The following is a 15123-nucleotide window of genomic DNA, read 5'->3' on the forward strand; positions in this document are numbered from 1 at the left end:
TATTGCTCTGATTTTGCTCATATTTGAACAGCACCCATTTTTCCTGAACTAGTGAAGTGGCCATAAGCAAGAGACTACATAGCTCAGTGGTTCAATTTTTTGTTGTTATGAAAACTGGCCATTTCTTTAAAATATGACACCTCTGTGTAGCCATACCTCCTTTATCTCTCAGGTGGACTTCTTCCATTAAATCTCTACTCCCCTTGATTTCTTCATGAGTCACTGCCACCAAGAAATACAATCAGTATCTCAAGGTAAGCCGCTCATTTTACTGGGTGGCTCTTTGCCTGTACTTTGAATTCTGCCACCTTTTGTTCCTCAGCACTCACTGACTCAGCTGTCTTTTACCCCCTGCCCCATGCAAGCCTTCTGTAGCGAAGTAAGGTCCCAATCACAACTATTCCTTCTCAGGACAGGGTCCTCATTTTCTGGGGGAAAATAGTTCTTGCCAATTTTTGACATCTGCCACTAACACTATGCCCCTTAGCACGTTCTGCTCTTCTCAATAACAAAGGACCCTTATGAAAAAGAGCATCTCATAGTGGTTGTGGTTTCAGTAGCTGTTGAAAAAATTTGCAGACAGATTGGAATGTATCAGATTTTTCTGTCTTCCAGTCACTTGGAATTTAACTTGACATAGGTTTTTAGTTCTCTGTCATGTGCTTCGTTTCCAAGAGGTAAGTGGAAATTTTCTGACCTGCAATCATGCTCCAAAGAAACACTTTCATATGAAGAATACAAACAAGAACCTCATTAAAGAAGGTGGGTAGTTTTCCCTTTTACTCTCTTCTGAAAAAGTTGACTAACTGGCATAAATACTTCACGTATCCTTGCCAAAAAATGACTTAGAAGCTACTGGACTTTTTCATTTTTCAAGGATGATTTGCAAATACTTCACCTTATGTAATGCTTACTGGTATACTATGAATTTATATTTCTTCCTGACATAATTTCAGTTGATATTTTCCAAGAAACTTGTTTTTTGTATAATAAAATTGACAGTACTGGCTTTTTAAGAACTTTTGATTATGTGTAAGTGATATCCTCATCATGGCAGAATAAGAGCATTCTACCCTTCTCTCTCCAAAAAAACATGGATTTTGACAACTGCCTATGAACAAGAGGGCCTTTGTGGAAGCTGAGTCCAACTGGCAAATGCCAGCACTACTGGAAAAACACTAAAAATGAAATACTGGATGCACTGAAGAGGGTAAGACAAACGGTTTCAATTTCGTAGCTCACTCCGCCCAGGGGGCACAGCTCAGTGTCCTGAGAGAACTTCTCTGTGATTTCTCCCAGGGGGGAAAGCGAGAGTGTGTTAGTGAGCACCCAGCTTCCCCAGCTATGTAGGACACTGAGAAGAGACACAAATCTTATACCATCCAGAATACTGAGTCATATACTGCACAAGTTGGGGGCAGTGGACCGATGGGAGAACAGCAACCAGGCCTCGGAACGGAACACATCAAAAGGACGCAGATCCTAATAACCACTTCGTGGAATCCATCAGGAAGCCCGCCAGTGAGTTGCTGAAGACACTTCACCTGTGGATTCCCCCCAGCAGGCCCAGAGGCACCCTTCATGCTCCACGTGCAGCCCCTGCACACCCCCTGTCCTGTGGCTGTCCCCCTGAGCACACTCTGCTGGCAGTGAAAGTAAGCCTTTCAGATAACAATTGGACAAACGCAGAGAGCCAGCCCAACTCTGCGGCATGAGGAGAAAGGACACAAACTAGAGCATTCTAGTTTTGCAGGATCAAGAGGAAGATATACAAACCCGAATCCCCCCACCTCAGAGGGACCAAGAAGTATAGAGCAGGCGTGTTCACAAGAAAGATAGGAGAAAGCCTCAGAATTCCCTAACATAACTGAAAGGAGGAATTTCTTCCCCAAAGCCAGTCAGTAAAGATTAGAAGAGATGAATATTCAAGTATGAAGACCTCAACTTCAAGGACACGAAAAATCAAGGAAACATGATACCACCGAAGGAAAACTGTAATTTTTCCAGTAACTGACCAACAAAGAAATGAAGATCTATGATTTCCACAATAAAGAATTCAAACTATGTGTTTTAAGAAAACTCAGTGAACTACAAAGTAACACATTAAAGATAATTCAACAAAGTAAGAAAAGCAATACATGAACAAAGTGAGAAGTTTACCAGAGATAGGAATCATAAGAAAGAACTAAACAGAATAGGATATGTAAAATGAAAAATGCAATAGAGAATATCAATAGTAGACTGGATCAATCAGAAATAATTCACAAAGTAGAAGACAGATCACTTGAAATTGTCTAGACAGGAGAGAACAATGACAAAAAAAAATGACAAAGACTGAAAAAAACCTGTCTTACTAGAGTCTCAAAATGAGAAGAGAGGGAAAAAGGGGCAGAAAGATTAAAGAAATAATGGGTGAGAATGCCTCAAATGTGGGGAGATGTTTGAAAATACAAGTTCTTGAAGCTCATAGGTTTTCATAAAATTTCAACCCTAAATGATCTTCTCCAAATTACATTATATAAAGCTGTCTAAAATTAAATATGGTGAATTTTTTAAAGAGAAACAAAAAAATATCACATGCAAGTGAACCCACCCTTAAGCTATCAGAAACCTTGTAAGACAAGAGAGTAGAATGATATATTAAAAATACTAAAAGGAAAAAACTATCAACCAAGAATATCTTACTTAGTAAGGTTGTCCTCCAGAAATGAATCAGTGATAAAAAAATTCCAAACAAGGAGTGGAGTTCATCACCACTAGACCTGCCTTATAAGAAATGCCAAAATTAACAGACTTATTAGCAACACACAAGATGAAACAAGCACTGGCATAGGTAAATATATACTCAAATTCATAATTTTCTAATACTATATTAGGGTAGCATGTTAATAACTTAAATGTTAATAAATTAAATATTTAATAAATAACTTATGAAAACCTATGACAAACAATATAAAACGAGGTAAACTGTGACCTCAAAAATGAAGATATGTGTGGGGGGAAAAGTAAAAGGTAGTTTTAGTATACAATTGAAGTTAAATTATCAATGTAAAATAGACTATTATATTTTTAAGATGTTTTATGTGAGCCTCATGGTAACCACAAAACAAAATTCTACAAAACATACAAAGAAAAGGGAATCAAAGCAACGACTGTATAAAAACATTAATTTATACAGGAAGGAACTACAAAACTAGCCAGAAAACCATTAGGATGCCATTAATAAGTCCTTACCTATCAATAATTACTTTAAATGTAGTTCAAAAGGTATAGAGTGGGTAAAGGTATAAAAAAAGAAGACTCAACTAAATGCTGCCCCCTAGACACTCACTTCAGCATCAAGGAGACAAATAATTTCAAAGAGAAGGGATGGAAAAAGATATTTCACACAAATGGAAACCAAGAGAACATGTGGAGAATGGGGAACTCTCTTGCACTGTTGGTAGGAACTGGTGCAGACACTCTGGAGAACAGTATGGAGGCTCCTCAAAAAACTAAAAATGGAACTACCCTACGATCCAGCAAATGCACTATTATTTACCCAAAGGATACAAAAATACAGAATCGTGTACATGCACCTCAATGTTTACAGCAGCATAATCAACAACAGCCAAACTACAGAGAGAGCCCAAATGTCCACTGATTGATGGCAGGCCTGTAGGTGTGTGTGTATGTATATATACATACATATATATACACATACATACACACACACAAACACACACAGTATATACATGGTATACTGATGGTAATGTGTATATATATCCATGGTATACTGATGGTAGTATGTATACTATATCCATCAGTCAATGGACATTTGGGCTCTCTGTATAGTTTGGAGATGTGTGTATATATATATATATGTATATATATATATATATATATATATATATATATATATATATATGTATACACACATATATACACACACATACATACATGTGTATATACATACATACATACATACATACATACATACATGTATATATACACATACATACATACACATACACACACACACACACACACATACTTGGTATATACCAAATAGTATATATATAGTGTACACATACACACACACACACACACACACACACACACACACACACACAGGAATAATACTGAGCCATCAAAAAGAATGGAAATATTGCCATTTGCAATGACATGGATGGAGGCAGAATGTACTATGCTAAGTGAAATAAATCAGAGAAAGACAAATACCATATGATTTCACTCATATGTAGAATTTAAGAAACAAAGCAGATGAACATATGGGAAAGTGAGTGGAAGAGAAGAGAGGGAAATAAACCACAAGACACTCTTAAAGACAGAGAACAAACAGAGTTGATGGAGGGAGAAGTTGGGTGGGAGATAGGCTAGATGGGTGAGGGGTATTAAGGAGGGTACTTGTGATGAGCACTGGGTGTTGTATATAAGTGGTGAATCACTGTATTCTATTCCTGAAACCAATATTGCACTGTATGTTAACTAAGATTTAAATTAAAAAAATAATAAAACTGAATGGTACTGTCATAAACACATACAGACCACTGCAATAGAATTGCAAGCCCAGAAATAAACTCAGACAAACATTGGCAATCAGTATTTAACAAAGGAGTAAAGAAAACTCAATGGAGAAAGCATAGTGTCTTCAACAAAAAGTCCTGGGAAAAGTGGATATTCACACTTAAGCGAATGAAAATGGATTCCTGTCTTATGCCACTCACAAAACTTAACTCAAATGGGTTAAAGACATAAACCTAAGACACAAAACTATAAAACTCCTAGAAAAAAATATATGAAAAAACCTCCTTAACATTGGTCTTGATGATATTTTGAATATGACACCAATAGCAAAAATAAACAAATGGGAATACATTACACTAAAAAGCTTTCGCAAAGCAATGGTAGCAATCAACAAAATGAAAAGGCAACTTACAGAATAGGAGAAAATATTTGCAAATTATATATTGGATAAGGAGTTAAGTTCAAAACGCATAAGAAACTCACACAACTAAAACAAAAATCCAGTTAAAAAGCAGGCACAAAACCTGCATAGGTATTTTCCAAAGAAGACCTAAAAATGGCCAACAGGTACGTAAAAAGAGGCTCAAAAGTCACTAATCATCCTAGAAAGGAAAATCACAACCACAATGAAGTAACATCTAATACCTATTAATTATCAAAAAGATAAGAGGTAACAAGTGTTGGCAGGGATGAAGAAAAAGGAATTCTTATATACTGTTGGTGGGAATGTAAAAAATACAGCCACTATGGAAAACAGTATGGAGGTTAAACTTAAAAAACTTAAAAATACAACTACCATGTGATCTAGCAACCTCACTTCTTGGTGTATTTCTGAAGGCAACCGCATTTTTATCTTGAAGAGAGATCTGCATCCCCATTTTCACTGCATCATTATACACAACAGTCAAGACACAGAAACAACTTAAGTGTTCATTGTTAGATTAATGATTAATCACATTATATATACAAATGTGTATGTGTGTGTATACACATGCACGCACACACACACACCCCACATTTCAGCCATTAAAAAAAAAATCATGCCATTTGCAACACAGAGATGGCCTTGGAGAACGCAATGCCAAGTGAAATAACACAGACAAAGAAAGGCTAATACTGTATGATCTCCCTTGTATGTGGAATCTTAAGAAAGGGAGAGTAAATGGTGATTTCCAAGGACTGTAGGGTGGGGAAAACAGGGAGACGTTCGTCAAAGGGTACAAATTTCCAGTTATAAAATGTGTAAGTTCCAGGATTATCATTTATAGCACTGTGACTATAGTTAATTTCTAAGAGAGTAAAATCTTAAATGTCCTCACCACACACACACAAAAAGGTAAATTATCCGAGGTGATAGAAGTATTAACCTTATTATGGTAATCATTTTGCAATATATACAGGTATCAAATCGAGTCGTATACCCTCAGCTTTCACACAATGTTATATGTCAATTATACCTCAGTAAAGCTGGGGGTGGGGAAGGGAAGTACTGTCCTTGTAGGTGGCAAAGAAACAAACAAAAAGTCTACTTTGTTTCTAGATTTATACAGTGTTTTACTCAGCAGCGTGGGGTCTCAATACAGCAATTTTCTGAAAGGGTATATTTGTGCTACATGTTTAACCAAGCCACCTTCCCCTTTTTTTCCAATTGCACACCCTTATTTTACAACATTGACATCTTGGTCTCCACAGAGGACCCCACAAGGGCCTTTCATAACCTTCAAGCTTTTAATCTCTTCATAATGTCTCAAACTGAGGAGAGATTAGGATGGCTAGTCAGCAGTCAGCAATGGAACACTATAACCTCTTTCTCAATTTATTTATCCCCACAGTGCAGAACATGGGAATTTTGCCTACAAGTACATCAACCAAACAATTAATTAATCAATAAATAAATAACCCTAACTTAGAGGCTTCAAAGTTCAATATTTTCTTTAACAGGGTCCTATCACTTTGCTTTAGGTGGCTTACGGGATATATATCAGTATACAAAATTCAAACTTTTATTGGACCACAAGAACATCCGAGCCAGAAGATACAGGTTCACTACCATTTAATCGGCATGTTGAACTGATGTGCTTCTCTGCCCTTTTTCTCGTCTCTTTAGTCAAGCATCACTTCAAATCTTTTGCCTATTTATTTTCTGAATTATTAAACAATAAACCTGACTTTTTATTCTTTGGTGTACAGTTCTGTAAATTTTGATAGACTGAGAAAGTTTCCTCTCATTAAGAGTTTGGCTGCTATAGTTTCCCACTGCCAACTGCTTTCATTGCCCCTACTGTCCTGCCACAGGATTGCCTGACAATTGGGGAGCAATAGAAAAATAATAAAATAAACAACAACAAAAAACAAGAATCTACTAGAATTACCTCCTACATATATGTCTGTTCCAAACTGCCCCAATTCAACTCAAGGAAAAAAAAAAAAAAAACAAAAGGAAGATTGATAATTTTTTATTTACTAATTGTCATCTTGAACACTGGCATTCTTACCTGATCTACTTGCTAACATTTACTTTTTAGAAACACCAAATACCTGATGAGCTTTGCATTCTCTCCAGGTTTATAGTTCTTCAGTGGGAGAGAAAGGTTAGCATGTATATATGCCATCTTACCTATAAATAGATTGTCTTACTTTTTAAAACCATGATTCTGTCTTCTGGGTAGCAATAATTCTTTACATATTCCAGATACATGTCCCACACACATATATTTTCCAAATGTGTTCTCTGATTCTATGGACTGTCTTTTCATTCTGTTACCAGTATCTTTTGAAGAGCAAACTTTTACATCATCATTAAGTGCTATTTACTATTTTTTCTTCATGGTCCGTGCTTTTTGTGTCATAAAGAGTTTGTGTTCTTCTGGAAGATCTATCATTTTAGCTTTTACATATGGTGAACAATAATCCATTTTGAGTAAATTTATATGTGGTGTGAGCTAAAACTTGTGGTTCATTATTCACATGAGGATATTTCACTGTTCCAGCATAATTTTCCAGTAAGAAAAGATGGTTTCTTCCTTACTGAATTACTTTAACACCTTTGTTGAATACCAACAACCATACAACTTACAATATTATACAAAGAAATAAAGGGAAAAAGCATAGTGTAACAACATACCAGAGACACCATGGCCCAACCAGTCTTGTTATAGATGAATTCCAAGTTGTTTCTTCTTAAATAGAGCAAACCGCCAACAAGTGACACTAACAGGGCCAAAGCAATGGTGCCGGAGTAGTTGGGTGGTCGAAAGACTCGAATCTGCAAACACGCGACAAAAGTTTTATGAGCTGAAAAAAGTACTTCAGTAAAAGTGTTTTTATCTTGACCATATTCTAGTCCTTCCAATTTTCAACACCAAACTTTAGGAAGATGAAACTCTACTCTTCACACGTGGAACTAATACTCCCTTTACTCTTTACAAATCAAAAACGGTTTCCAACATCGCGGCTATGTAAAAACACTTGCTTTAGATGCATATAGTTCACACATGCAAACATGACTTATATTCAACCCAGAATTGCTGTGTTTCACCTATGGAAGATGGGATCATCTAGTACAGGGTAGGGATGAGACGGGTGTAATACATGTATTATTCCAAATTGGGGCATTTTAACATCTTCAACATTTTAAGGGTTTTTTTTTTTAACATCTTTACCAAGATATAATACACATACCATACAATTCACCCAGTGTACAATTCAATGGTTTTTAGTATATTCAAGGGATTACATAACCATCACCAAAGTCAGTATAAGAATATTCTGATTAGGTCAAATGGACACCCTTTAGCAAAACCGTCTTATTCCCCTTACCCTCTAAACCTAAGCAACAAAAGAATCTACTTTCTGCATGTACAGATTTCCCTTATACTGGATTTTTCATATAAAATGTGTTCTTCTGCAACTGGCTTCTTCCACTTAGCATGATGTTTTCAAGGTTCTTCTTGTAACATGTTTTAGTACTTTATTCTTTTTTAGGGCTGAACACTCCATTGTATAGATACAACAAAACTTGGTATCCATTATCAGTTGATAGGCATTTGGGTTGTTTCTGCTTTATGGCTCTTGTGAATAATGCTGCCATAAACATTCTTGGACAAGACCTTGTGTGGGCACATATTCTCGTTTATCTCAGGTACATACTTAAGAGTACAATTGCTGGGTGATATGGTAACGCTATGTTTCTTGATTTGAAGAGCTGACAGACTGTTTTCCAGAGTGGCTGCACCATTTTACATTCCCACTAGGGGTAAATGAGAATTCGGATTTCTCCACTTCCTTACCAATATATTTTCTCACTACTGATCCCAGCCAACCTAGTGGGTATGAGACACTGTCTCACTGTAGGTTTGATTTGCAGGTTTCTCATGACTAAAGATGCTGAGCATCTTTTCATGTACTTATTAACCATTTGCATATTTTCCTCACAGAAATGTCTATTCAGATTCTTTGTTCATTTGTAATTGGGTTGACTTTTTATTACTGGGTTATAAGATTCCTATATACATACTATATAAGTCCTTTATCAAAAAATGATTTGCAAATATTTTCTTCCCTTCTGTGGCCTGTCTTTTCATTTTCTTGATGGTGCCCACTAAAGCATAAAAGCTGTTTAAAAAAAATTAATGTTTATTATTTAGTTTTGAGAGAGAGAGAGACAGAGAAAGAGAAAGAGAGGGAGGGAGGGAGGGAGAAGGAGAGTTGGGGAGGGTTAGAGAGAGAAGGAGACCACAGAATCTGAGGCAGGCTCCAGGCTCCGAGCTGTCAACACAGAGTCCAATGCGGGGCCCAAACTCACAAACCGTGAGAGCATGACCTGAGCCGAAGTTGGACGCCAACCAACTGAGCCACCAAGGCACCACAAGCATAAAAACTATTTTTAAAAAGTAGAATGCATTTCTATGAAATCATGATTTCAAATTACATAAAGATCTTGCTTCTAATAACATTTCTCACTAAAAAAAATGAACACTCTGAGGAGAGATGGCTAATTGAGTGCCATATAGGGCAGATTAGGCAGATAAGCCTGAAATATACGGTTACGTCAGGAAAGTAAGAAAATGCTTAAAAGAAAATGATGGAAAGATGTCATACAGACATAAGAGCCAGAATAAGAAGATCCCAATGGTCAAATCTAGAACAATTTTAGCACCAAAACATTTAAGCATAGTAATAACTTATAAACCACTGTAGAAAAATTCAACTTATGAGCCCCTACCAATGACTGACTGATTGATAGGAGGGGAGGTCTCTTGCTCACAGTAGAATGCTGAAGGCCAAGTAGAAATATGGAGGGACAGGCAGAATTGGATCATCACTTTGCAACCATCACAGTAAAATCTGAATCAGTAATATGACCAGTGGATGCTAGATCCAGCAGAAAATTTTGATGAGGAGCAGGATATTTCTTTAATCTAAGGTGTCTCCACACAGGCAACTTACTAACAACAAAGGAGAAGGGGGAAAACAGTAATTATACAGGGGAGAAATGGAAAACACCTTGACCAGAATTAAACATTGAGGGTCAGACAGTTATCATGTGCATAAAGATGTCATTAGAACAAAAAATGACCTATGTAGTATTGTGTTTGAGAATGCATAAATAGAATCCAATCATAAACAAATATCAGAAAAAATAAATATCAGGCATATCAAATGAGGATCATTCTATTTAAAAAATGGAAAAGGATTCAAAATGTCAATGTATTTAAAAGACAAAGATAGGCATTGGAAATATTCTGGATTAAAAGAGGCTAAAAAATCCTGACAACTAAATGCAATACCTAACTCTAGACTGGATTTTTGTATTGAAGGCATGAAAATGTTACCGTAGGCTATTATTAGGTCAACTGACCAGAATATGGATAGCAGCTCAAATAAAAATATTACATCAATGTAAATCTTTGAAGGTGTTATCTGTACTGTTCTTACCTATTTCTCAGGAAATGCAGTTCACCTTCAGCAAAAAATTGTGTGTATCTATATATATATATTTTTTTGAGAGAGAGAGAGAGAGAGAAGAGAGCGAATGTACGCAAGCAGGGGAGGAGCATAGAGAGAGGGAAAGAGAATCTTAAGCAGGCTCCACACTTAGCACGGAGCCTGAAGTGGCACTCAGTCCCACGACCAGGAGCCTGAGACAAAACCAAGAGTCGGACGTTTAACCAAGTCACCCAGGTGCCCCTCAAATAGATTTTTTAACAAAAGTATATTTATCAAGTAACTTAACATATAGGTATGATCAACAAGTTAGGATCACTTCTGATTAAAATTCAGCAACTCTTATAAAGAATTAATAGTACTTTTGCAATATTACCCTCAGTATCTTGTACGAACTACATGATACTGTTGCAGAACTGAATTTTTGCCAAAACATTTAAAAAAATATGTCAAGAGTTAAGAAAATGGGTTTAGTTGCCAAAATATCATTAAAACCCATGATGTAAATAATTTAACAGTGATGAGAGACACCCATCTTGACTAAGAATAAATGTGTTTACACCTTATGATAAAGTTACATATTTTAGAAGAAAGGTACTGGTTGTAATTGTTCACTCTAGCAAATTCTGGTGAGAACTGGGAATAAAGCAGCCTTGAGCCCTCCACATAGACATTAACTACCATCAAGATTTTGGTTTGTTTACTCCCTGAATAAACAGTCTACATATCCACACTCCTATTTATGGTTTAAAACAAAATTATAGATCATACTATAAATACTGTTTTTCTAACCTACACTTTGAGCTTCTTTTTTTTTCTTTTTTTTTAATTTTTTTTTTTCAACATTTATTTATTTTTGGGACAGAGAGAGACAGAGCATGAACGGGGGAGGGGCAGAGAGAGATGGAGACACAGAATCGGAAACAGGCTCCAGGCTCCGAGCCATCAGCCCAGAGCCTGACGCGGGGCTCGAACTCACGGACCGCGAGATCGCGACCTGGCCGAAGTCGGACGCTCAACCGACTGCGCCACCCAGGCGCCCCCACTTTGAGCTTCTTTTGATGTCATATGTACTTGCAGATCATTGCTGTCCATGCTACAGTACATTCAACTACTCTATCTTTAAGTATGTAACTTATTTCCAGTTTTTTCCTACTACAATGAATGTTATTTTTAAAATACTGATGCATAGGGGCACTTGTACCCCAATGTTTATAGCAGCACTCTCAACAATAGCCAAATTATGGAAAGAGCCTAAATGTCCATCAACTGATGAATGGATAAAGAAATTGTGGTTTATATACACAATGAAATACTACGTGGCAATGAGAAAGAATGAAATATGGCCCTTTGTAGTAACGTGGATGGAACTGGAGAGTGTGATGCTAAGTGAAATAAGCCATACAGAGAAAGACAGATACCATATGGTTTCACTCTTATGTGGATCCTGAGAAACTTAACAGAAACCCATGGGGGAGGGGAAGGAAAAAAAAAAAAAAAAAAAAAGAGGTTAGAGTGGGAGAGAGCCAAAGCATAAGAGACTGTTAAAAACTGAGAACTGAGGGTTGATGGGGGGTGGGAGGGTGGGGAGGGTGGGTGATGGGTATTGAGGAGGGCACCTTTTGGGATGAGCACTGGGTGTTGTATGGAAACCAATTTGACAATAAATTTCATATATTAAAAAATATATATATTTCTAAAAAATACACAAATAAATAAATAAATAAATAAATAAAATAAAATAAAATAAAATAAAGTCTCTATGGCTAAGTATTTGAATCATCCCTAATTATGTCCTTAGGTTAAGACGTGGAATTGTTAAAGTTACATTACTTAAAAGGAAGACATTACACACACTCTTAAAATAGTTATTCCAGTCCCAAGAACAGCATATATGAGTATTTTTTCACGTGGCTCATGAAAAGTGAGTATTGTATCATTTTTATTTGCCCAAAAGCTAAATAAAAATTACACATCTTTTTAATTAGAATTTCTTAATACCTTTGAACAATATTCCATATATATTTTAGCCTCTGAAATTACTTTGTGACTAACTCATGTACTTTTTAATGTTTCTTAAAGTATCCGTATACCATTATTCTAAACGGCCATTTAAATTCACCTAATTCAGTCAAAGTTCAGGTTACACCTATCAGACAGTTTTCTCTAAGCAAGAAAAAATGTTGTACAGCGTAATTTTAAAAATCCTGTGGCCTTATTACAGTGCTCTAACAAAGCAAACTAATTAGCCTCTTATTAAAACTGCAGGGAATAAAAACATACATGAACATCCGTTCTGTCAGCAATCCACTTTGCTAGTTGTTCAGCTGCAAATCCAATTCTTTGAAGGTCAAAAGTATCAGCTCTCTTGGGTCTCCCTTTTGGAGGAAAATGCATGAACGTGGGAGCAGAGTTCATGTTGAGCTGAAAAACATCAGATAAGAAATACTAAATATAATATCCCAACAATCTTTACATATCATTAATCGAACATTTTATGGGTTATTTTTTCTGCATGAGTTTTGGAAAGAGCATTTATTCTGAAGATCCAAGTGGCTTTCCAGAGTTTAATTACTGTGTTTACTCACTGTAATGTGCTACTGACTGAAAAAGAACTTGTGAATTCGGCTAGGTTCTCTGAACCTGCACACTTATCGTACTATTTCACTTACCCAGTTTATTAAAGAAAAATACTGGCATTTGATGAAAAATATAAATGCATAATAGAATTAATGTCAAATTATTAAATTATTAAAAATTTAAAGACTTTTTAAAAATGATGGTATAAAAAACTAAGATTTTTGTTCCAAACAGCTTAAATTTACCAGACGACAGGAGAAATCCACAATGAGTCTTCTTCTATTCAACTTCTCTGTTAATTCAACTGTCTTAAAATGGTTATATCTCCCAATTGTTTTCTACAGGTAATTCCGTTCGAAAACTGTACTGAACAGAACACGACCTTAATATAAATGGTGCTTATTAAGAATATGGTATCTAAAACAAATGCAGGTTAACTGGCATTGAGTAACAAGCTATAACAATTATGTAAATTAAATTCTCACTGCTCAGGAATTATGAAAAATGTCTCAAATAGAAGGCCAAGAGGCTTTTGGCCTTCTTTGGCCATATAGCTCAGCATTTCCCCATACTGAGAATGAAAAAGCAAAAACTGTCATGGCAGCTGACATCAAAGTAACGAATCAGCAGTACCAGCGGTGGGCCTGCATGTTATGGATATTAGTAACACTGGTTAAGAAGCACAAAACAGTCACCAGTTGCTTTCTTCTCTGTGATTTTTCCCACTCCAGACGTGTTTATGTGCGTTTCTGTGATGGGTGCACAAGAGAGAGCGACAGCCAACATGTAAATAACAGATTCCAAGTAAAAAGTCTCTGTACTTGGAACAATCAGAAAATTCCTAATAAAGTTGAATATCTAAACACTTTAGAGTTTAAAAAGAGCATATAATTCAAAGCTTTCACCTTCATTAAAATGTACAAATTTCCCAAGGCTACAAAGCAGAGTACAACACAAATCTTATTGCTGGTCCACAGGGGCTTGTAACACATCGTCATCGTTAACTGGCTGGTCTGTCATCAGTCTCGTACCCACAAGCATTACACAGAAATCACATAGAGCTGACGTTACTTTCCCAACAAGTCCCCAGTAGGCCAGGAATTGCCAAGTTTTAGCACTCATGATAATATTATCTTCAGACAGCACAGTGTTTTAAAATGTCACTTTAGAAAGAGCACTTCAACAAAATGTGGTTCAACAGTAAGAAAAGAAACATGGCACTGAAAATCTTTTAGTAGTTCTCAGTAAAGCAAAATGTGCACTTCCGTATTTTTTAGATTAAAGTTTCCCATAAAAATCGTTAACTGTCACAACTTTTATGCGTTTTAAAATAACTCTTACTGCTAAGCAAGGGGCTAGGTTTAGAAAAGACAAAGCAGTTCTATAGTCAGAATTCAGCTGAAAAAAAATTAACCTGAGGAAATTTTTCAATTAAACACAATCTTTATGTCAATTTTCCTATCTATGCCAAACTTTATAAAAATTCCTATTTGGATTCCTTCTTGGAAAAACAGCTCCAGCTACATGTGGCCTGCATTTGCTCAACAGAGCTCAAATGAGCTCTATCTCTCTCACTGAGGTCAAGTTTATCCTCTCCACTTGGCTGTAGTCCTCATCCACACCATATTGTTTCCTCAACAATGAGACCAATGGTTAGTTCCACTGTGTTTTACTGGCTTTATTTCTTACAGTAGTTAGGAGAAAAATGAAATAGTATTTCCATCAAAGATTAAAAAAAAAAAAAAAGACCAAGACTTTGTTTTAATAGGAGAAAACATAAGTAATTAAGCAATTCAAGAACGAATGTGTTCAATATATCAAGAATATATGTAAATAAACATACCACAATGAAATTAAGCTAATCCAATCTGATTTCTTCATTTAATTTACAAACTTGGCCAGAGTAGATGTTTGGGCTTGAAGCCTCTGCTCTAGCCATCAGATCAGACCTGGACAACTATTTCCTAATAATGAACAGCACTTCAACTGATTATCTCTAAGGTAAATTCTCCTGAGATTCTACGGAGACCTGTAAATAACATTAATGTTATTTGAAATTACAGACGGTCC

General features: G+C 36.1%; 1 protein-coding gene across 9 annotated transcripts in view; it reads right to left on the bottom strand.

Moving 5' to 3' along the window:
• The window catches only part of TUSC3 (tumor suppressor candidate 3), a 289103-nt gene that overhangs the window by 127552 nt on the left and 146428 nt on the right, over positions 1-15123 (bottom strand). For all 9 annotated transcript variants that reach the window (XM_045455141.1, XM_045455177.1, XM_045455169.1 and 6 more), the window contains 2 exons: positions 12757-12897; positions 7652-7792 (listed from right to left, as the gene is read on the bottom strand). In XM_045455141.1, coding sequence (XP_045311097.1) covers positions 7652-7792; positions 12757-12897 — 282 coding nt within the window. The remainder of the gene's footprint in view (positions 1-7651; positions 7793-12756; positions 12898-15123) is intronic.

This window comes from Leopardus geoffroyi, chromosome B1 (assembly GCF_018350155.1).
Source record: "Leopardus geoffroyi isolate Oge1 chromosome B1, O.geoffroyi_Oge1_pat1.0, whole genome shotgun sequence".
In the NCBI taxonomy this organism is placed as follows: domain Eukaryota; kingdom Metazoa; phylum Chordata; class Mammalia; order Carnivora; family Felidae; genus Leopardus; species Leopardus geoffroyi.